This window comes from Cataglyphis hispanica, chromosome 15 (genome assembly GCF_021464435.1).
Source record: "Cataglyphis hispanica isolate Lineage 1 chromosome 15, ULB_Chis1_1.0, whole genome shotgun sequence".
NCBI lineage: Eukaryota > Metazoa > Arthropoda > Insecta > Hymenoptera > Formicidae > Cataglyphis > Cataglyphis hispanica.
Window position 1 is genome coordinate 4,461,892 of NC_065968.1, and position 25,518 is coordinate 4,487,409.

Here is a 25,518-nt window from a genome sequence, read left to right on the forward strand (position 1 = left end):
TAATTTTTTTCCCCTCGAAACGTAGTTATACACAGATAAACGATTCTCTTCTTTTTTTTTTAATCTCTCTCGCGCGAATCGCCACAGCGAGAGACGCCTTAGAAAACTACTTTGGCACTAGAATCCACGTAATCGTTAAGTTTCAAGCGTCGATTCGACATCGTCTGAAACGCCTATAAAGCTAATAAAAAATGCTTAACATTGTGCGCGCGCGTATACGTGCCTATATGTACGACGTGCTTCTCTTTATATTGCGTGTGAATCTTCCTATATAATGTATATACATTCGACGCACGTATATGTATACTGACTTGTTTACTAAATATACGACTGTTTAGAAATGTCTTACATTTTAAGGAATTTACTACGACGTACCTATAATATCGTTATGAAGATGATACTCGAATGATTAACCTTGAATCAGGGATGTTAGTAAACTCGAATCGTAGCAACTGCGAACCTAGACTTTAGCGCAAATTTTATACGGAAAGGGAATTTCATTTAATTTGTCATCTTTTGAAAATTAGATAAACGCTAAAAATTTTTTCTATTTAAGATCAAAGTAATTCTTTAATTATTCTTTCGTGGAACGTATTGGCAAATAATTTAAAAGAGTTCTTTATTGTTTATTGTTTCATATTAATTTTAATTTGAAAGGGATTGATTTAAATAATTATATCACATATTTTAGCACCGAATATTTCGAGGACAATACATTTTCGCAAAAAAAGAGATGCGAAAATATATGTATATTGAGTGAAAAATAGGAAATAAAAGAGGAGATTATATGAGCGTTACTTATGGATATTTTCTAATATTGTTAATATTAATCTCGCAAAATATGACTACTACGTCACTACCACTAGAGATAATATGTACGTCTACATGAAATTGATGAAAAGAAGATTCTCTTATTCATAATGTTTTTTTGATTACGCTCGTGATCGGCGTGTTTACTTACTGCCACGTTAACATTGATCATTATCACTTTTTGTTTCAAGCACGAGAAATTCTCTATCGATACAGACTTAATAGTACGGTCCATGTAAAAAGTATTATTTTAAATTGTCGTATCTTAAACAAAAAAAAAAGCGATTTTCTGAACTATAATAAGAAAAATATCATTGCATGTCTGTCTATATATTACATTTGCCGTTATGTTCACAAAAGAGAAACGAGTCATTATAATTGATCATGTGGATCTTTGAAAATACTGAATAGAGAGAATGTTGTGGAGAACGTTTAGAGCGGCGACTGCGTCCTTTCTTCTCCTCGGTTAAATCGGTTATATGTTAATAAAGGCTAATCTCTCACATTAAATCTTCCTCACCGCACGGTATTTATGTAGCTAGGTACTCATTTAGTCGGCTTAGATTCGCGAGATCATTATGATTTCTGCGCGATATCCGTGATCAATCATCACGAGAGAGTACGAGAGAGTTCCCTTTTACATGTAAATTCGCTATACCAAGTAATATAATTCCTACAAGAGCACTATATTCGCCGTACAAGTGCGATCGTATTCGCTGCATTTCTTTAATAATCCCTGACTAGTATCTTTCGTTGCAATTTATCTCCAAGAGCGTTGCATTCCCTCTTCCCGCACATCTCCCCCCCCCCTCCCCCTCATCTTCCCCTCCTTATTCGTGCGCCCATTAACTCTCCTTTTCCTCGATCGGGCTCACCTCGTTCTGTAGCAGCTCGAACTTTGGACTCAAGCTCGGTAGCATTCCCCTGGTACTCGTTTTGATTTGACTGTACTTGTTGTAGATGTCGAGCGATTTCTTACGATCCAGCTCGAGCGTCTCCTCGATCAATCGTGGCGGGATGCTGCCCGCTCGCTTGTGACTCGGCACGAAGACGCTACCTTCCGGTTTGCGATCCGTCATCCTGTTGTCGTTCTTGTGTTCGGGCGTTAGCGTGCCGTTACCCAGTTTACGCTGCTGTTCCTGGAACGCGTCCTCCTGAACATCATCCTTCAGTAGCGCGCCGGTTATCACGGGCTTGTTGCCCTCCGTCTTGCCGGAGAAATCGTTGCTCAAAGCCTTCTGCTCCATAATTTCCAGTTTGTTGGGAGTCGTGCCGTTCACCTGAAGATTCGGATTCGATCGCACGGCGTCTGGCAAACTGTCAATCTCCAACGTGCCCTCGCGTATCGCTGCGCTCACGACGTCTTGCAGGGACGACATGTTTTTGGATTTTCCAAAAAACTGCGGCTGCAAGCGGACGAATAATTTTCGTCTTTCGCGATCGATACATATATATATTTATATTTTTTTTTTAGAGCACAAAAAATTGATTTTAAGATGTTTTGATCTTGAAGTGTTCTGGTGAATGCGTCATAAAAATATGAATTAATATCGAAATTCTTCCAATTCATTTTATGTCAATACAATTGTTCACTATATTAATTATTAATTTGTAAAAAAAATTATGATTGGAAGAACAAGTTTTATTTTTTTTTTTTTTTTTTCTTGTTACTGATATATATCGATATGCGAATTTATTTTGTGCGCTTTCAATTTTATGTAAAAATTGATAAAATAAATAAAAATATAAAAGACGATTCAAAGAATCGACCAAATCTTGATCTATAACACTTACACTCTTGTCTTCATCCTCCTCGCTGGTCAAATTTCTGGAATCATCCAACAGTATCTTCTCTATGTCCGGCGATTTATCGAATTCGACCCATTTGGATCGTCCCTCCAGCTTTCTCGATAGTATATCGGACTCGTAACTACCGCCATACATAGGATAACCGAGATTACCAGACTCGTATTCGACCTGATTGCCATAGCGATAACTCGGATTGGCCGAGCCTTGACTGGATATCGAGAGATCCGATTGTGACAAACCGGTATTTGTGCTTCCGAACAATCGCGTATTTTCGAAACCTGCGAAACCCACGAGATAAAAGACGGATGGTAGAAGGCGAGGTATCACGCGCATCGCGAGGACAATTACCTGAAGATCTATCGTCTGGTATCTCCTCTCTATGTACCAGAGCCTGTTGATCGGTGATACCAGCCGTCATGTCGTCGGAAGATCCTTTGGTACCTTCCGTCTCTTCTCTATCATAATCCGGCTGTACCTCTACTACAAATGAGCATCCGCTATCTTTATATCTCGATGTGGGTTTATCTTCCATTGTTACCTGAAAGCAAATATTGCCATAATAAAGTGTAGCGCTTTTTCTAATAACATCTTTGTTAGGAATAGTATTCCATATAATCCGCATTTTTTTCGAAACAAGAAATTAAAAATTAATTTCTATTTTTCTGACGTTAAAAATGTGAAATTTTCTTATTATTAAAATAAGATTCTGTTAAACGATAAATTTTTGAAATTGGACACAAAAGAATAAGAGATTTATAATAAAAGTAATATAATACAATAATAAAATAAATTATTTAATTGATGCAAAATTAATAATAATAGCATTAAAGTAAAATATTTTACTATTAAAAAAAATAAAATATCTTGAAAATTGTTTTGAAATTAAACTCGAATCAATATTAAATTCCAAGCTTATCAACTCTGGTCAAAGGTTTCAAATTCTCCCACGGAAAATCGCATAATGTATCTAATCTTTCCATCTCTTTTTTTATTTTAACGTGGGCTCTCGAATTAGCGGACACGAGTCAGCTCCACGCCTTTTCCTTGTTCGAAAGTTGGGGGCGTTTTGTACAGGTACGTATGTGCGCGAGAGGAATGAATTGAATGAGAGCGCGAGTAGAGCGAACGGAAAATGAAAAGGCGCATAAAATTGAGGGAAAGGGATGGTACGAGAAGAGAAGGAACATGTACATAGAGAGAAAGAGAAAACGAGGTGTAGACGAGCGATCTGGAGAAAGATTTCAAGGATTCTCGACCGAGGAACGAGCCTTCGCGAACAAGACGAGGCTTTAAGTAGGACGATAGGTGGGGGCAAAATTGCCCGGTAACCTCCGACCTCACAGGGTCGGCCAAATTCGATAATTACGAATCTGCTTTCCATCCCGAAACGAGTAAGTCCCCGACCCGGTTATGCGAGTATCAACGGAATTTTCCTACGACGCTTTCTACGGTATATATCACGCTAATTAGAATGAATATCAGTCGTTTGAGTAAAAGAAAAGACTCCAGGAATATATCGCATACGGTTGCAGTAACAACGCGTCATTCATTTTTTTTTTGCAAGACTACATACCGCACGTTCCTCCGTTTCTACAATAAGATGATTATTCTTGAGCGTAAGGGTGATGATGTTTCCGTTTGCATTTTTACTAGTATGGTTACCAGAAGTAGTGTATTCCATCATCGCCGCTGCCGGGGCGACATTTACGTCTTCCATCACCTCCGTTTCGCATATATATCGGGGCGCATCTAAGCTATCCACCAACTGAAACGTATAAAAGTATAATTGTTAAAACGTGTGTGCAAAAGTTGTGAAAATAAAATGTACATAATAGTATCTATAGTATTATATATGATTATGTTATCGAAAATTTAATTTTTCGTACATTTTTACGAATTAATGTGACCGACGTACCAAATATTTCTGCTCTTATAGTTTATATATGCTTTATATATATATAGGATGTTTCAGGTAAGAGAATCTTTAGGATCTTATAGGAAATTAAATTTGAAATAAAAAGGTTCTTGTAAACATAGGTTCGCAAACGCTTCGTTAAAAAGTTATAACTATAATAAAGGTCAAAAAATCATGTTTATTTTCATGATGATTTTTAAAAATAATCCTTTATTTATTTGAAAAAAAATAATGAAATTAATCTGATAGATAATTAAATAAATTAAATACATATCTGTATACTATTCACCAGTAAACTCTGCCATGGTACAGCATGGTTAGCTTATTTGTCGTAAACTAAACTGATTCTGAATGTTCATGTTAAAAATGTAAACAAAACATGCCTACATGATCTACGGACACTACAAATGTATGTAGTGTTTACATAAAGACGTTCAAAAGTTTGTTTTCATAGTTTCTGTTTTTTCGTTGTTTTGAGCTTATTTTCTTTTAAACGCCTTATCGAAATTACAATAAATGAAAATAATGTAATTTAGTTTGTTATTTAATTATCTATCAGATTTATTTTATTACTTTTTTCAAATAAATAAAGAATTATTTTTTATATTTTTGTATCGATCTTTAATTCGCAAACATCTGAAGAGATTTTAAATTTTCGACAGCATAATAATTTATGTAAAATGATACTTTGTCTTTCGGATAGTTCATTTTTGTCTTTAATACAAATGTCGACATTTATATTTAGTATAGAATAGTCGGCAGCACCGTAAATCCGGAAAAGCTGTTTTGCAACGCTCGAAAGAACGCAAATAACAATGCGAACTTTTCGATGATGCGAACGCTTCGCGAGATACGCGAGGTAGGATTTAATGCAGCTAAGCTATCCCAATTTACGAAACATGGAGGAAGAGAAGAAGGCCTCGTTCAGTTTTTATCTATCACGCGTCACTCGCGAAAAGCCATTCTCGCAACGTGTGCAAGATAGATGTGTGTAGTAACTTGGCGTGTACGCGCGTTCACCAATACGCACGCAGATGCAGCACGCCGGTTACGTCGTTCTGCGGGCTGCCTTGTGCCAAAGGGTACTGAACCTGACCCAAGGGGCATTGCTCTTGCGCTGCGTTTCTCCGTTCCTTTTCTGTTAGATCGCTACACACACCGGTCGTCACGTTAGCCAAAGCGAGCAGGTATCATTGCGGAGAACTTGGCTCGGTACTTCGCGGATGGCAGTCAAAAATACGCGGCCATATGTGTGCTTCGTATCCTAGATAAGTTGAATGATACCAGTTGCATATATTTTTCCGTATATTTTTAAATTATCATCATCTACTAAATGTAGACTCATGTGACGTAACAAAAATTATATTCAATGTATAGATGTTATTAAAAATTTGACAATGCGAAATGATTGTTTTTTAATATAAAGAATTTTGAGCTCGCGAGATATTTTTAACACGCTTATATGTCGTTTTTATTTTTACGTGTTTACGAATGTCTATTAGGCATTCATCGGTAGATCTACGCGATCTAAGAGATTCTGTTCTATAAACAAGTTCCGATCGCCTTCTGTTCCATATACGTGAGCCTTTCACCTTTCACGTGAATCGGTAAATAAGCCAAATATTACATCGGAATTTTTAGAAAATCGTGAAGATAGACGCGCTCACGAATTTTATTTTATGTATGTTCTAATTTTTAAAGAAAAAGATTAAATCACACAAGTCGAGGAGCTTAATGTTACGAATTATGAAGTAGAAAAGAAATCCACATCTTATTAAAGAGAAAGTATAATTAACGCAATCTTATATAATATAATTATTTAATTAATAGCGCAAGTAGACTCGAAAGATGAAAACATTAGATGATAGACAAGCTTAGAATGTCGCATACATATAATAAATAATGTTATTAGATTACTTAACGAGTAATGAATGCTAATTTATTAAATAAATATAAAATTAATCAAATTTTCGATTCGCGCATATACAATAGAAATTAGTAGTTTCCAAATAGAGAGCCTATACGTCTTACGAATTGTGCTGTCCATCATACGTTGTAGATACAAATCTCTCTCGAATATACTTGTGTGTTAGGCTATTATACTATTATACGCGCAGTCGTATCGTTGCTTCTAGCAGACATTCAAGTACGCACTAGCCAAGGACATTCGTCGCTTTGCGTCTGGCTTTTTTGCTAACACCGTTAGAGGTTGCAGACGGTCACGACGAATGACGGATATTTATACACGAACGTTCTAGCAGCGATTATGACATTCGAATAGATTGTTGTTAATAAATCTCCTTTTTACAGTAAATGTCACACTTGTTTAATTATACTTCGTGTACTTGAATGTATCGATAAATAACCATCGAGAAACATGATATTTACACACACTATATATGATACTTTAAAGTACAAAGATTAAACAATTATCACAATAATTTTGACAAACCTCGAAGTATCAGCATTCTAGATAAATTATAGAATTATTTCGAATTAATATTAACATATTAATATTACCATTCTTATGATAAGAATTCTTGTCATAAATACACGAGTCCAATCTTATCCTTCAGCAAATACATTAAGTATAGAACTCACACTGCGAAAAGATAAACAAACAATGTAAGATTCAACATGTTTCTTTTTTCTTTTTTTAATTGCGATCATTTATTTTTCGGACCTTTCCTATTTTATTTATGTTCTATAAAAATTTATTTTTCAAACCTTTCCTATTTTATTTATGTTCTACAAAAATGTTCGAAAAAAATCTTAAAGAGAAGAAAGAGAAATAGAGGATTAAGCGGAATGTAACGATGGATAGATCGCGCATTAGTTGAGATACCAAAAGTAGCGTGAATATTCGACATGTGACGCATCTTTTAACGATACCGTTAGAGGTCCCAGACGGTCAAAATGATTCTAGTCTCTTTCTATACCATAACAGAAACCATGGCCATACAAATAGAAAGCCACGAACGAGATAGACGCGGTCTTGAGCGTTATTTCGTCATCTATAAGATAGTCTAGACTCTAATTACATCACGGCGCGTCTGTGAGTCGATTAAACAAATAGGCGTCAGCCAAGTGTCAAAAAAAAAAATACACAATATGTAAGTTTAATGGAAAAAATATTACAATAATCAATGCAAAATTAAATTTAATTATAGATAGCATGTAATTACCGCGACAACAGTAGATATACAAAGTATCTAAAAAAATACGTAGCCAAATGTATCGAACGTTATAGTTTATTTTCTTACTTGCTTTTTTAAATTCAATTTTATTTTATTTTTTTCATGAGGATGTTATATCACGCTATGTTTTATGTTGCTAATATTATATTTGACATTATATAAGCAGGCATTATATAAGTCTCTTCCTTTTTAGAATTAGGCTGTCTGAAAAAATTATTTTAACTCCGTAACATTATATTTGTGATTTGGAGACACATTGTTTGAGTCTACTTGGGTTTGCGGTTCCTGTATATTATAGATACGTAGATGATATTTTTGCTATTGTTCCACATGCAAATGTTGACGAGATTAATTTGATCTTCAATAGTTATCATCCACGTTTAAAATTCACACATGAAATAGAGTCGGATTCATGTATCAATTTTTTAAACACCAGTGTTATCCGTTCCAACGGAAAAATTTTAACAAACTGGTATAGAAAAGCTACGTGTTCCGATAGATACATAAATTTTTATTCGAGCCATCCTTTTAAATATAAGTTGAACACCATTTTTAATCTTGTTGACCATGCTATTTTACTATCTGACGACCAGTTTCATGGAAAAAACATTGATGTCGTGAAGCAGATCTTACTTAATAATTGTTTTCCGACACACATTGTAAATCGTTATATTTGTAAGAGACTGAATTTTTTGAAACACCGGAGCAGTAGCATTCTAGGTGATGGGGAAATTGATACAGACAAACCCTCCTACATCGCACTACCGTTTGTCGAAGGCTTGAGTGACGATGTTGGTCGGTTGCTTAAAAATATGGGACTGACAGTGGTTTACAATATACCTAAAAAATTAAATTCACTGATTAAACGCGGCAAGGATAGTTTGCCTATTAGCAATAGAACGGAGGTTGTTTACAAAATAAATTGTAAGAATTGTAGCGCTTCGTATATTGGCCAGACAAAAAGACACTTAAGCACCCGAGTCAAGGAACATTGTAATAATATAAAAATGCACGAAAGTAATTTATCCGTAATTAGCAAACACAAATTAAAATTTGATCATGACTTCGATTGGTCAGCGCCTGATATTCTACATAACGAAAAACATGTAAGAAAGAGAGAAATAGCTGAAATGTTTTTTATTAAAAAATTTGACAACACTATTAATTCCCAAAAAGATACAGAGAATTTAAACAACATATACGATAAATTAATAAAGGTCGTTTAGTTGATCTCAGTATTCCAAACATAGTGGTTGACACAATGTCAGTTTGACATTTCGATTTTTCTCTTTCTACTTTTTAATTATAACGTAAGTTGCTTAATCCTATTTTTTTCTTTGTAACATGACTATCATTATTTATTGTATTGTAATTTTAGTTTCACTTGATAAGGACCAAAACCATATCGTCGTGATATAATAATCAAACAATAAATTGCCAGTTTGGTCGTATAAACACTTGTTTATTATATTTGTGCTTTTGCGATTAGTAGAAGTCCAAAGACCAACCAGCGGAAATATTTCATTGTCGAGGTCGGGCTCTAATGCGTCATTCGTAATTAATTATGAATGTTTGATGCACCAAGGAGAAGAGGAATGACGACAACGTCTCTCGAGGTTTCAAGGTTCCCCGATGTGATTTGTACTTATATTGAATTGCTTCCTTGGTTTGGTTATATTATATCACGTTACATAATGCCAAATATCTATAATGTTTAGAGAAATATAAGATACTACTAATTCTTTAAGCTTTTTAATTAGAAAAAAGATATATGATATATGATAGTTTATTTTTCACTCTTAAAATTTTAGATTTTACCCCAAAAAGATTGTAAAAAGATATTGTAAGATTATTTATGAAATGCAAAATTAATGTAGAGATAAGAAGTATTTCTTCCTTATTTTTTAAATAGATAGAGATTATTTTAAACAATTTTTATTCTCAAGTTTCAATTGATATTTCTTTTTTTATGTCCTGTCATTTATTAGAAAATAAATAAGAAATATTGTGAAAAAAAAATTATAAATAAAACATTGACATTGCTGTTGTTGCAACATAAAGTTTCTTTTATTCAATTTTATTATTATTATCCCACACATAATAATTATAATAATTTATTATAATATTTTATATAATATTTAATAATTATTATTGATCAAATATTATTATTAGCTCTATTATGTTTTATTATAATAAAAATGAATTTTATTAATAACGTTTATTACATTGAAAAACAAAAATATCCGCGTCTCTTTCCTTCGCATAACGCTTACATATTAATGCCAGTCGCTTTGGACGCTCATGCAACATTTATAGCTAACTGCCGACGGCAGTTTCAGAAAAGACAGCCACGGCAGATATGAATTGGCTACTCGAATTTGTTTGACCTTTATGATAAAAACCGTGCCGGATAAAAAGTAATGGTAACTTTGATGAACGGTACATACAACAGCTTTGAGTTTCGTCTTTCTGTTTTCATAGGACAATACGTCACTTGATATTCTTGCGCCAAAAACATTTGCGAATAATCGAGCGAAATCTAATCTCACTGCAAGAAATAAAAATGCGCACATTAAACTCGAAAAATTCTAATCAACGAAAATAAAATCATAAAAAATCGTCATTTGTTGGCTTCAATAATATTTTTTTATTAAAGAAAAATTTAAATATGTCATTTATTTCAAGCTAGAAAGTAACAATATCATTTTTTCCAGAGCTATCTATAATTTTTCTTCCTTTTAATTGTTATCTCTAGAGAAATTTCTTATAATGTAGTTGTATTTTTTTTTTTTTCTATCAGAAATGCGATATGCGAAAGCTGCGAATAAAGCTGCGGTTTCGGAACCGCGTTCGCATGACGACGACGGTCAGCGAAATAATATTGACATAGTGCTGGCAAATGAACAGAGACCTCCTTATGGTTCGTAGTCGAGAGATAAGCTAATCTCTATCATAGTCTGGTACGCCTCGCAAATATATAGCAAACAACGGGCCTTATCACTTTATAACTACGTCATTCGATAACTGCGCTTCGTTGTTCCGTGCTAAAAACCTAAATTTGCGACTATGCCGTAGTGTAACGTTTCCATTGTCTTGAATATAATTAACTCAATTAATATAACTCAGAAAAATCTCTTTGTTACAACTATAATATCGCGAATATAGAGATAACTCTCATATTCAAAATCTAACGTCACATATTTTTCATCATGCTATCCACTATAAAATTTTATTATAGAATATCTTATCAGAATTTTATCAAAAAATATCGCACTTTATCTTAACTCTATAATATTAAGTAAGAAAGCCATATAAAAATTAATTCAATTCGAAACACAGAAATAAAACAATTTTTTTAAATGAAATATTTTCTAATTGAATTTAATTTTTCTCAATTTTTCTCTATTCCTTTATTTCTGCCATCATAGTTTTTATTTTATTTCTATAATATCGTCTAATAAGAAATTGTTAGAAAATGCGATGTTATAGTAAAATATAAACATAGAGCTTTTACTATAACAGATTAGAGGATTTTTAATAATATTTTTTAACATCATCACAAAATTGAGCTCTATCTCAAAGAATGAAGTTGATTTGCTCGTGATGAAGAGATTCTGTAATCAGAGATAAGAGAGGGGGAAGAGATGGAAGAAGAGGATGTGAGACAAGGAGAGAAAGAAAGAAAAAGAGATCGAGCAAGAAAGAGAGAGAGAGAGAGAAAGAGAAGGAGAGAGGTGAAATAAGAAGCAGCACGGATTGAGAAAAAAACGAAAGAGGAATAGAAAAGGAAATTAAGAGGAAGAGGAATAGCAAATATATTTTTCACTAATCACATATATCTAATCATACATTCTCATTAACAACAAACTTCTTGATATTGTTCTTATCCAGAGATAATTTAAAAATGAATATTCATTTGTAATTTTTGATTAATTGTGATTAATATTTATTTATATATCGTTCGAAAGAATTAACCGTAATCGAAGATAAAGGAGGAAAAAGAAGGGAAAAGAGAAAGAGAAAGAATAGAGGGAACAAGGCAGGAGATGGATAGCAAGAGAGGGGAAGAGAGATGGAGGAGGGAGGACGATTGCCGCGAAATAATCGACTATCCGAAAGGGTCGGTGGCAAATAACTATAATTTCTTTTGGTCCCGGCTACACAGTCGAGGTTTGAGCGGAATGGACAATATGTAGGATAAGAGTAGAGAACCGCACAGAGTGAAGGAATTAAAGAAAGAGAAGAATAATAATAAAAAAAAAAAGAAAAAGAAGTCAGGACGAAGAGGGAGAGGAGGAAGGGAGGAAAGAACAGCCGTATCGTATCCGCGATGCGTGGAAGTGGGATGCGATGGGAGGATAGGTCCGCCGGCGCGCGCGAGGCTGACCAAAAGAGAAGTATAGAGAGAAAGAGAAAGACGTGGTAGGGTGAAAGCGGACCCAGGCGCACGAGTGCAACGACCCCTTCTGTTAGGTCAGCTACCCCACGGACACGATACGGCCGCGACGAGCGGGTCCAGTCGGTCGGACGGACCCGCGAGTATGGTCAAAGAAAGAGAGAGAAGGAGTGAAAGAGAGAGAGAGAGAGACGAGTATGTGGAAGTACAGCCGAATAAACGGGTGGTTAAGCGAAATGCACCCATGGACGAATGTACGGCCGAATAATAAGCAATCGCTTGGATAGACCCGCGAGGAATTGCGCGAAAGAATCTGCGTAACATCGCGTATCATAATTGAAGAGTTGGTCAACGAGATAATGACGGTTATACAGGATAATAAATTATAAATTTATATTATATGGATTATAAATAGAATTCCATCCTAAATTCTGTCATAAATTAGAGACTTAAAATGTGGGTTTTAAAGAAGATGAATAAATGAATAAAAGAAAAATTCCTCAAAAAGTAGACACGCTTATTTAAGTATCAAAAGCATGTTATTAAAAAAATCGCCCCACATTGATGAAAAGTTTTTATATCGTAAAGCATTGTGTTAAATAAAAATAAATACGAAAGAAGTTTAATGCTTTTGACATTACTTTGAAAAATCTACTTGTTATTACCGATGGAAGATTTAGTTCAAACCTGACACGTGCATTGGATGCATTGAAATAACTCGCTATCAATAAACGTATCACGATGAATGGACACGGCTGTTCTATTGAGAAAATGATACACGATATGCGACAATATCGAAGAATCCTCGGTGCAACATGATCTAGAAATCGATCAAATTCCGCATAATGCTCGATAATATGAAACGTCATCGACGACACATGAACGATAAATAATGCATTTAATACTTCAAATTACATTATTTATTTTATACGTAAACATTGCGCGTTTTACGCGAATATTGCTTCATTTTAATTAATCCTTCGTGCGTCTTCTTTTAATTCCATGAAGCTTTCGTTAATTCTACAATTGAAAAAAAAATCCTTTGAAAGAAATGAAATATCGGGGCATTATATTTTTATTCCTACTTGTATCTGAATTCAAAATTGCGATTTTTTTTTGTTTTTGATAATTAAGGTTTTTCCTTCTTTCTTTTTCGTTTTATTTTTTCATTGTTCTTTTCGGGGAGAGCGAGCTCTAGTATTTAATCTTCATATAATACATTTCCATCTCCTTTCTCCTGGTGCATGTGCGATCACAAAGAAATTGCAGCAAAGAAAAGAAAGATTCTCTCGTTTTATAAATAAATAGATGAATAAATAGAATAATTGCTAGAGCCTCGATCCTAATATAAAGCTGTTTTCAATCCGAAGATGAATTCTTCGAAATCGCTTATGTTCTTTAATCGCGTCGAGCTTTTTAAACATCCCTAAAATAGCCGATAGCTAACACGGTTCATTCTATTTTTTGCGGGGAGTGATGCGTGCCGTATATCGGCCAGACTTCGACTCGAGTTGAGTCTCTCTCTCTCTCTCTCTTTCTCCCTACGAGAAGCGGCAAACGATGTCTAGCGGCGTGGAGCGCCGGTCGCAGAAGAGCGAGGGGAAGATGGAACGGCGTCGACCAACGCAACGGCATAGGGGCAATCGAGGGCAACGCACCCAGCAGTCAGCCTTGGCATGAATTGAATCTAGCAATGCGAAAGTAAGGTTAGCAGGCGTATTATAACGCCGGGGGTGACCTAAACTTATCTCCTCTACGAGATTAGCTTCGCGAGCATTTCTACGCCCTCGCCGCTTTTATTTTAGCGCCGCGCGTGATTTTCCTCGCCGGGGAATGCGAGAGGCAGAGAGAGGTGGATGATCGGGACTAGTTTTACACGGGATGCCGAATATATGGAGAGCTGCACAGTGGTCGATCCCTCGGATCATTCGACGGTTTTTAAAGCACAGATCGCTTTCTCTCACGTGCATTTGTATGTGTACGTATGTTTATGTGTGTTCGACAAAAACGACACGTTTAATATGCATATAGCCCGCGCATGGAACGAAGTTTCGTCTTCGCGATTGCAAGAGGCGATTGGTTCGTTCGAGCCAGTATGAATAAATAGTATGACTCATGGTGAAAGTATGTGGCGCATACATTACTTTTCTTCTCTTTTCAAGTCGTTCGGCTTATCGCAATGCAAGCTAATACATACTGCAGTTAATTGCGAGAGAATTCTTCCATGAGCTCGCTTATGTTAGGATAAAGACAAATTTAGCCGCGTGCAGCTTATCGCACTGATAATCGTATCGTATAAGAATAAGTTCGATTCTTTCGAGTATTTCGACATGCGTTTGAAATTATTCTTGATAAAAAGAAAGACGTGATTATCCAAACAAAAAAATTCGCCATCTTACACATAATGCTCGCTCTGATTTAATTTGTTATTAAAACAATAATAATGTAAATGTTAAAAATATTAAAAAGATATCAAACTTTCTAGCATTGCACTCGAATTTGCGTGATAATTTAGTTGGCATATATGCGAAGATGTAAGGGTCGCGTTTTCTATTATTAAATGTATGTTTTCTGCGAAATAATTAATAGTGAATTACACTTGTGTATGAAAGCACTTCTCGACAAGAAATGAAAAACTTGGACGTGCGAAAAATGCAACACTTTGCAAATTTATATATAGATATCTTGCGAGAGAGATAAATATTTAGCGAGATAGAAGAGAAAAATAAAATATCTGCGTGTTGAGTTAGAGATTGAATCATTCCTCAGTATCTAACGTTCTTTATCGTCTCTTTAACGCGTATCTGAAAATATCGCGACAGTACTAAACCGACGAGTTGAAGCTAAAAAAAAAAAAATATCGACACACGAGTTGCAGTGCAAACCGACTATGCGTAAACAATGACACACTTTCACGGCGCTCTGTCGCTATCGCTGTATAGCCATTTGCACATGTTGCACATGTAGTACAGCGATCATTCCAACGATTATTGAAATCCAAAGCCCGTATTCAGAAAGCATTTAAAAAAGGTTTCTCCTTTTTCAGCTATTCTTTTTTTCTCGCCTGCCAAATGAGACCAACACGTTTGCATCTCGGAATAAAGGATGCGAATAAAAATCACAGCTAAAAATAATCACTGCGTTAATTATTTAAAGTATATTTCAGTGTGATTGACTAACCACGCTTTTATATATAAATATTTCCGAATATAAAGATTCTCTGGAAAAGAAAATTGCTCCGAGTTTTTCGAAAATTATTTAATATCCAGTCGAACGAATCCTCATTGCAAAAAATTCCCTGGCGAAAGTGAGAAGCTGAAGAAAAGAGACGCGTATGTAAATACGTGTGCGACGCGCAGAATGCATAGGCAACGAGCGACGAGAGAGGTGCGGAAGCGAGTGCAGCGTATATATGTATGTGTGTGTATTTGAAGAGAGAAAGAGAGAAGATCGCGCGGAGGTGCAACGATGAGAGGCGAGAGAGCAGCGATGCAGGCTGCTCAGAGAGATAGAGAGGGAGGGAACGAGGGAACGCGGGGGTGAGGCGGCGTGCAGGGGAAAGCGCGATTTATAGGTGGTGCGAGGACGCAATGCAAGTCCTCGCGGATAAGAGTTAGAGCGAACGAGTAGAGGGGGGGCTAGAATGTACAACAGTGGGGGTAGCGCGGTGCTTTTGAAAAAACCGCAAGGCTTTAAGAAGGCGCGCGGTACCCCCCACTACCGAGTACTACGCGAGCAACTAGCGACCGGCATAGACAAGGGAGAGCCGCTTGCGGCTTACTATTATCGGAAAATGTAGTGCAAGTTGCGGAAAATAGGGACGCGAAATCTTCCGAGTTCTCTCGCCAAATCAGACAAGTGAGAAGTGCACTCTGCTTTAGAGTTCTCATCGGAAACACTTTACTTGAGTCAAAATTTAATATTTAGAATGTAATTAAAAAAAAAAAAAATTTTTAATCTTTGCTTTTTCCTTATTTGGGACACGAGATTACGAAAGTATACGCGAAAAGTCCTTCCATCGTGCACTTGTTGCTTTTGATTGTAGAAATTATTTTTATAGAAAAATCATCTGAATATAATTCATGTATATATTAAACAACAATATTACTGTCTCTTTTGTATAGAGATAAAAATATTTGATTTTTATATCTATTTTATATTTGAAAGAACACTATTTCTTTATAGTTATTAGAATTGCATCTTTTCTCATTGCACACTTGTATAATAATAAAAATCTATAATAATAAAAAAAAATAACAAAATGGTATTATAAAATTTTGTGATGAGTGTCAATAATGCCATAAGTGAGCCCTAATAGTGCTGAACAAAATAGTAAAATAGTGATGTACGTGAAACACGTGAAAATGAAGATAATGTCGTCAATAAGTGACAAAGATATAAATGTATCTAAATATAAATAAATGCTCTGTGTTTGTGCATCTTTTTGCAAAGTTTGCGATTAATTTTGGTTCATCGGTAGAATTGCAACATCTGAGTGGCTTCAAGAAATCGAGATATATTTGTACGTGAATATAAGCTTGCTTCTAAAATTGCGAAAACGATGTTCTCTTTTCCTCCCTCATTTTAATCAAAATAACACGAAGAGAGATAATTTAGAATAAAACGCAGAGTTTAAAATAACCGTGAATAATTGAAGGAATGCATTGCTACGACGCTTATAAAAACATCGACGGAATCTACTTCTTTCCGCTTTCGTCCAAGAACTGCTCATCCTGAATTAATTTGAATCGTCCATTCGCTGCTCAGCAGCTTCGCTTCTGGTCGTTTCTCGGAGTGCATTTGATTCCGTAGGGACACGTGTGATCAATGAAAGTTCCGCTAATCCGTTTTACTCGGTTCCCGAGTACGTTTCAATCTTGATTCACGGGATAAATTTTTTATTTGATGATGAAGACTCTATCAGAGCTGCAGCGAGCATCGGAGTTGTTCCGTTTCTATATGTTTATTGAACATCATTCATTTTAAGACGACGCGATTTACCGTTAGTTGTGAAATTTACTTCGCGCACAAGAGGAAAATTTTACATTATAATTTTTTTACACTTTAATTTCATGAAACAGTATATTAATTTATATTAATTTACATTTAATTTATTTAATTTAATTATAATTTCAAATATACGTCTCATATATATATTAATATGTAACATCATAAATAATTATACAAAATACTCGATATTGCAACATATACAGTAGTGCAATTGTATGAAAAAAAAAAAAAACATTGCAACCACGAGGTATATTTTATGCGTCGTGAAAAGGAACAATCGCGCGCTGATGCATCCGAAAGCTGAAAATGATTGACCGCAATTTTATTAGAAAGTAAGCGAAAGAAGCAGCGAAATTAGAGAGGCGGGCAACCTGCGATACTAATGAAACCGTCGCTTCGGAAAAAAAAACGGATTGCCACGCATGGAAAGCTGGTCCGGTTTAATTGCAAAAGTCAAACATCGTATGCAACTTTCACCAACGTCTGCGCTTATGCCCTTTTGCTCCGCAGACTCCGGTTGAGGCGGACGAAAGGAAGGCGAGTAATATTATTTCATTAGTCGACAAGAGAAGCTTTCTTGATCAACTTGCTTGAACTAATACAACACAATGTCACCGTATTATAAGCTTGCTTGATGAAAAAATATTTCTCTGCTCAACTTGTGCAATATTTCAATTTTGAAGAAAGACATCATTTCATTTATTCTACTACGTATAATTTATGGTAGTTAATCTTAAATATTGTTAGAGAAAAATCACGTTTTTTCAATTATATATTACTGACCGCTACTGCTTTTTTTCTTTTTAGGAAAGGAAAACTTTAATATCATTTTTTAAATTTCGCGTTTATCAATAACATAGTGTTTGATATAATAGATTATTTATACTCGGAATCATAATCTGCATGTCGCGCCAATCTTGTTGGAGTTGACAGCGCGCTATAACGGCTATAATGGAATGTATTCTTTTCTTGACCTTAGCGCGCTGACATTTGCATTTGCACGGCGAGACACTACCAGAATAGAACGAAAATAATTCGCGATAATTATGCGTCGAGCGACAAATTCGGCTAAGGCGGCCGTTATCGCGATCGTATGTATGCGCAAAATTAAAATCAGGTCAATCCCACTCGTCCTCGCACCAACCAGACGTACGGTATTTTTAGCTGAATCATATGCACATACGTAAATAATAATAATGTGTGCGTATATATGTATAATGCATTTGTATGCGATTTTCGCCTACACGCACAAGTGCATGCTTACTTGCGGCGCACAATATGCAATTCGAACAATATAATATACACCGCGACATCAATTGATGGGCAAAGTTAATGTACCGGATCTAAACGTAAACGCGAATTATTTATTGGAGCACGTGCACGAGGCGTGAAGGCGATCCATTGTTGCAACTCCCTCGCGTAAATGCAAAGATTGCAAATATGATGGAATTAGATTCGAAGGAATTTATGATGAAATTTTGAAAGTATATTATGAAATCCAAATATGTTGTCCCCGACTGTAGTTAACTTTTTCTTATTTTCTTTATTCGTCAGTAATTTAGCCCACGAACAAAATTTTTTTAATTTATCGTTTCGAATGTGAGTTAATTATGCAAGAGGTATGAATTTTAAATGAGCTCGCGCGCGCGTTACGGTATTTTAGCCGGGGATCTTAGCCGGAAGGAGTCCATCGGCGAAAAGGGTTAAGCGAGACGAATGAGCGCGGCACACACGTATCGCTATTAAATGCAAAGCGTTATAACGGTACATCTGTAGCCATAGATTTCGGCTCCTCGATCGCCACACCACGTTCGCTTTGCACGCTCCATCTCGGATCCTTCGCGGGGAAAGATCTGTGCATTTCTTTGGTCCGCGTACACAGCATAAAAATTCACGAACGACGCGAGAAGAGAAGTTACATTGAAGCATTCCTCGCGACGTAATCTGGGCCGAGTTCCGTAAATGTCCGTCGTGTATCCTATTACGGCACAGCTTCAAGATTTAAACCAAGGCCGATGGTATTTGCGTGGTTACCGTATTATGTAAGCTAATCGAGCATGCATACGGGGATCAAGCAGGCTCGTATATATATATATATGTATCGATTGCATTAAAGTTCACAACGCGCATCTCTCATCGAGCCTAGCCGTAATTCCCTTCCACCTGACGAGTTTCGTCTCGCCTTATCTAGGCGAGATCTACGCGAAAATATCTTGTCTAAATTTGTGGTAAATTTCTTTTGAGTCAATTTTTAAAGTTGCAATTTTTGAACTTTATATTCCATTTTTTATAAACGAAAGCAAGCCTATATTTTAACGAGTGGCTTTTTATTCATTTCATACTATCTCTAATATTATTTGGAAAGATCGCTCAATGATTTGAGTATTAGCGAGAATAGTTTGTCTATATATCTTTCTTACAGAGATATATAGGGTTGTGAAAAAGTCGTTAACTTACGTCCTGCGCGGAGAGAACCCTCGTGGCAGTCTGAACGGGAACATTCCCGGAATGTGGATGCTGATGCTGGAACTCGACTGCGCTATCACGGTTGCATGCGCTCTTGTTCCAAGGTAGATTTTTGGGGAAAACTGAGACATGCCCGCTGTCCCGGCCGTTTCGATACTTTTGCCACACGTGCCTGCGAAATGATATATATGTTAGAAAAAAAAAAAAGAAAATTCTTATCGCTGACTACGCGCAATTAAAAAGTAATTCGGCCAATACTTCGGGATCTCCTTTGCAATAAGCAAATTTAGCATACCTGACGCCAAAGGCAATTCCCAAGGCGATAATCAGCGGTAATAATGTCGATATGCATGCGAGTAAAACGGTCTGTATGTCCGAAAAGTTGGCGAGGACACCTGAAATATAATGACCATAAAACTCTTGAAGCGAAGACATGATAATAACTCGAATTATTTTACTAGCTGGCGAAACGTGGCGGCCGTGATAAAATTTTTACGATTGCCCTGTTGAAGCTACGTATGCATAATATTTTAACAGAAACATGAATGCGGATATAAATGCGTAAATCTATGATAATAGAAAATTTTAACACTAATAACAGGTGTTTTTATTCAACTCGAACCTCTCTCTAACAGAATGACAAAATAATTCTTTTACCCGAGAAATAAATATTTCATTAACAATAAATTTGAAATGTGTATATCCAAAAAAATTTTAAATTGAATAATTAATAAACTTGAAAAATACAAAATATAGCAAGAGAGAGAACATATCTGTTTCTGTCGTATACTTTTCGGAAAATCAAATATTTTCATTGTCGTCACGAGAAAATTGACTAAATTCAATATATATATATGTTGGTTTTTTTCTCCACTGGCTAGGTCTATTTATTTTATTAACTATTTCAATCTCTAAAATGCATAACTAATTAAAAGTCTGCGTAAAACCGCCGCTGCTCCTCATTGATCATTCATATACCTTCTCTCATAATAACGCACTACTTACTATGCTCAAGCTCATCATGCTCGGCTAGGTATTCCGTCGCGTTGTGCACATGATGGGGCGATTTGACGGTAGTGACAGTGGCTGCAGGATCGTCTGTCGCTACCGTGGACGGATTATTCGGATGTATCGTCGTCTCGGCGTTAATCGCGGCCGCGACCACAGTGGAAGGAAGGAACGTCATCGACGTGAGATTCAGCTTCCTAGCTGTCCTTTTGGCGTACCTCGTACGATTGTGTGCCATCGTTTCTGCCATTTCATTCGTGCTTGACGATACATCACCGGGATATTTACCGGCTAAACAAATTCCGTATCGATCAGAAGGATGAAACTAATCGGCCGGTCTATGTTGTATACTTGATTCAACGATCATTATGCCTTCTCTTTTTCTCTCTTTCTCTTCCTCTTTTATATTATTATTGCGTTTAATTTTAATGTTTTCAATTTCATATCAATTTATCGCGTATGATTTCATTTCTGTCTCTCTCTCTCTCTCGTTTCGGAGATGAAACTATCGTGAGAGATGCAAATTGTTCGATTAATATGTATCGTAAATATGTATATGTATAAGTGTTGTTACACAACACAAACGAGACGTCATTTCATTTGTGACTGTAGCCTTTACGACAGGCTAGCGTATCGCATCCTCATTTTATTTCGCCTCGAATAGCAATGATATCATCAAACGCTGTGTTATAAGAACAAGGCGATATAAAGAGATAAATGTATCCCAATCCTTTCTTTACATTGTCGAAAATGCTGCTTTCGCGATTTTTGGCCCTTATTTTCCTTCAGCTATACTGATAATACATTTAAGACAAATAATAAATCATCGTTGAAAAAAAAATTTTAGGTTGAAATCTTTATCTGTTATTTACTTGTCTCCCTTTTCTTCGTTCTTATTATTTGTCTTCTCGATGTTTGCACGGTCATCGTAAATGTTATTTGCGTGTGAAAAGTTCATTCTCCTTTTTCTGGCAGATCTTGATGCATTACTGTAATATACAATATTTTGTTTTTAGATGTAATTAAAAGAATTGATATTGAAAACAAGAAGAAAGAGAGAAAGATTATACTTTTTGAATCACATTAATTAATGTACGGCAGAGAGTCGTGTTTGAGAGATGTGTAATATTTTAATTCTTTTTTAAATTTATGCAAAGAAATTGATTAATCATGTTTATTTACATGAAAAGATATGTAATAAAGATATGAACTGTTTTCTTAAATACAGGGTGATGTAATATTTTCTTATCCTATCTCTGGAGTATGAATCCTGTCTGAGGTATTACATAATCAATGAATAAATTAATTAAAGACTGTAATTAGAAATCATGCAAGTTTCAAGAATTTAAATAACGGAATAAATTTCAAATAATCAGCATTTTTGACAATATATATATATATATATATTGTCAAAAATGCTGATTGTGGATACTTCAAAATTTCAAAGCACGATTATATATCCATAAAGTATCTCGAAACTTCTCGCAATCTGGCTTCTTTAGATTATTTGTATTCAACTTTGTCAGATAACAAAAGGAAGGACAATTATTATATTAAAACTATTAATGTTTGGTAATTTAGTAAAGTTATATCTCAAGTACATATAATATACTATTAATATTAATTATATATATTAAATAAAAAATACACACACACACACATATATATATATATATATATATATATATATATATATGTGTGTGTATCCACTGTACAAGTTTCTTCATAGAAAGCTGACTATTGTGTCGGTCAATGTATACATAAAATTGAAAATTTATGTTTTTCTAAGTTAATTTTATCATTAAAAATATGTTAATTTAACATAAAATTAAAATTTGAATTACTATAAAGCTTACACTTATTTTATGTTGAAATATTAATGTAATATCAGAGTCACCATTTATAATCTATCCATATTATATGTTAAATTAACACAAAAATTTATATATTAAATTTAAGCCAAATTTTCCAACTGCGTACGCAGAAGCGACAAAGTCGCAAAATCCCGGCCGACGATCTTACGCATGCAAAGTCGATCATCGCGATAGCGATATTCAATGTGTACTCGATACGTCGTGTGACGCGTATAATATCGTCGTGCATGCACGATATATGTATATACATCGTCGTGGCCTATTTGACGGAGCCGCGTCTCGCTATAAAGTGCATGCTGTGTAGCGTATCGCGGCATTCTATGCAACGGGGGCAAGGTATGCACAGGGATAAAGTTCAATCTAGCGTTAAGCGCGCTTACTCGCCGCACGGTTCGTAACACTTCGGGTATTACCTCTATTCAGGACTCTGATGAAGCGAAAATCGAAGTCATCGCTATATGTCGAATAATACGTACGTACATAAGATGTGTAAGTATGTAAATTATAAGTCTATTACTAAGTGTTACGTGTACTAAGATCTTAAATTGAAGAATTTTTGTTAACGATTAAAGCCCTCTGATAGATCTCTGCTCGTATCTTGTCGACGGATTCTCGTTGAACGCGTCCCTGTGCTTGGAATTTTGGTAAAGGATAAATCGCGTCCCTGTAATCGTACGAGATGCCGTCCCGCAATCGTTACGTAAGTTTCCCGGGGCTGGTTCTCGTTTCGCGAGAAAGATTGTGTCCTAGAGATGGGAGAATGGGGCGGTGCAGGCGCGTCGTCATAAACCGCCTTCCCTTCCCGCGAGTGACGATCCCGTCTTCTGGCGAGGCGACCGTTTCTCATACGCCTCGTCTGCATCGGTGCAATGTCCGATGAAAAGGGGAATGGAAGAGGGGTGGAGGAGGGGGAGGAGGAGAAAGAGAAGGAGGAGGTTGCAAGGTCCAGGACCGCAGTTTGGGCGAAGTCGTTCAACATCACGTCATGGCAGTTCTCCTTTCGATCCCCCTGTCTTAACTCTCGAATGATCATAATGCATCCAGTAAGCGCGACAACGATTACGTTATTAAAATTTTTACGACGACTTTTGAGATATCAATTGCTTTTCTGGTGTCGCGCCTCGATTAATTGGGAAGGAAAGTACAATTGAAAATTGAAAATTAAACTTTACGCACGTACTTGTTATCTTTCTATGTACTATTTTGTAAATTCGCATATCTCAGATAGATACCATTTTTGTCCCACAAGTATGATAATAGTAAAGTATTATAAATAGATGTTGAGAGAGTCTCTTTTATTTATTACTTATTTATTTATTATTCTCTTCCCATTCTTGTTTTCTTTTTCTCCGTGGGCAAATATATGTAATATATTTATTTATTATATAATCTCAATAAAATGTTGTGAAAAACTTTGTTGTTTTATTGTTACTTTCTTTTCTTGTTATTTTAAAATATTAAATCTCCCATCGTTATTTCGAGATTTGGAATTTCATAATATAATACTATTATAGTACATAATACTATTTATTTTCCGATAATTCTATGTTTTAAGTAAATCATGTTTTGAAAAATCGATATCGCATTTTTAATCGATTTTTCAAACTGTTCTGATCTTTTAAAAAATCATTAAATTTATTAATATAAAAGAAGCACGGCATTTTTAAAATATAGATTATAATCTAGTGGACAGAGATTATATTATAACACATATAATAAAGTCATTACACTCATATTATTGTATAAAAATTATTACTTTTTCTATTGGAAGCAGTCTAAACGTAGTGGAAATTTTAAACTATATATACGCACAATTTTGATTGTCAAAAAATTAAATGCAACTATAAATAGAACTTGGTTTTACTTGCAATCTGTCACATAAAGTTCAAGTGCATTCGCTTCGATAAATATTATCTCAATTATCTATGGAGTTCTTAGAAAAGAAAGTGCATTTACTTCGATAAATATTACCCTGATTATCTATAGATGTTTGAGAAGAGAAATATTTACTTAAGAAACTTATTTTTATTCTAGTATTAATCCTCATAATTTATCCATTTTTTAAATAAAATCATATTTTATTTAAAAATATTTTAATCATGTGAGTGTTTAAAATTTAATGTGTAATTGGATAAAAATAAAATTGGTTTGGATTAGAATTTTGATTTGCATATAAAAATTTGCTTTAATGTTTTCCCCGATCAATAAATCTTCGCTTTTTCATATACCTTCTGAACATTAAAATAAGGTTAAATGTAAATTTATGTCAATGCAATAAAAAAATATATTTACATCGATTAACCGCTATGAACTTTTACTTAGACGAATCCGATTGTCGCTTAACGATAGTTGCGTAGGTCAAAGTAAGATTTCCTGTACGGGAGGCATCGTAAACGCTTTACAACTTGATACGCTATATTATTCCTGACCTTAGAGCCTTTGAATTTTTATCGAACGATACGCACCGCACGATTCCATCTTTTCACGTATCATCCGGTGACCTTTAAAAGCGACGTGCAAACGAGAAACACATCCAGAGACAATTAGAACGGATTTCGCATATTCCATTATCGTACAAGGGATGAGGGATTTGTAATCTACGACGAGGATTCATGACGAGGCATACGTACCGATTAAGGATTCCATTTTCCGACGCAGAGCGATGCATCCGAATCGAGGGTGACCCAGACGAAGGAGACCGGACCCGAAAATCGGGTCCGGGATTCTCAGCAATAACAATCGGAGTGCCTCGTCCCGGCTGTCCAGGACGACGAAATTACGGGAATTTACTGGCACGCACCTCCGGTTGAACCGTGGTAGACCTGATACGGGTCGCGAAAGGGAGGCTGCGAAACTGCGAGATGAGACCGCGGAGCGCAACCCTCCGTGCGCGCGCGCAGCATCCCCGGAATACGCGGAAGCAGCCCGGCTAGATCAAAAGGGTAACCCTCGAGATTGCTTATACTCTTCGAGTCGATGTCGAGATATTCGCGCATCGTCCACGCTTCTTGATCCCACTCGTTGTGTACTGGA

At 35.5% G+C, this 25,518-nt stretch overlaps 1 protein-coding gene across 1 annotated transcript; it reads right to left on the reverse strand.

The window, feature by feature from the left end:
* Positions 1-1,638: 1,638 nt before the first annotated feature.
* Positions 1,639-25,423, reverse strand: LOC126854881 (uncharacterized). Its single transcript, XM_050602008.1, has 8 exons — positions 25,116-25,423; positions 20,609-21,600; positions 19,899-19,998; positions 19,595-19,775; positions 4,193-4,384; positions 2,968-3,157; positions 2,605-2,897; positions 1,639-2,216 (listed from the first exon to the last, which is right to left on the reverse strand). Exons 2-8 carry the CDS (start codon positions 20,859-20,861, stop codon positions 1,656-1,658), a joined length of 1,770 nt encoding a protein of 589 aa, XP_050457965.1. The 5' UTR covers positions 20,862-21,600; positions 25,116-25,423; the 3' UTR covers positions 1,639-1,655.
* Positions 25,424-25,518: the final 95 nt, after the last annotated feature.

What these genes read in the sequence shown, in the direction of transcription:
- LOC126854881 (XM_050602008.1), bottom strand. Translation starts at nt 20,861, where the DNA reads ATGGCAGAAACGATGGCACACAATCGTACGAGGTACGCCAAAAGGACA. An exon ending in TAGAAACGGAGGAACGTGCG is followed by an intron (nt 3,158 to 4,192) that starts GTATGTAGTCTT and finishes ATTTGCTTTCAG; the next exon opens with GTAACAATGGAAGATAAACC. An exon ending in AGGAGGATGAAGACAAGAGT is followed by an intron (nt 2,217 to 2,604) that starts GTAAGTGTTATA and finishes GTCCGCTTGCAG; the next exon opens with CCGCAGTTTTTTGGAAAATC.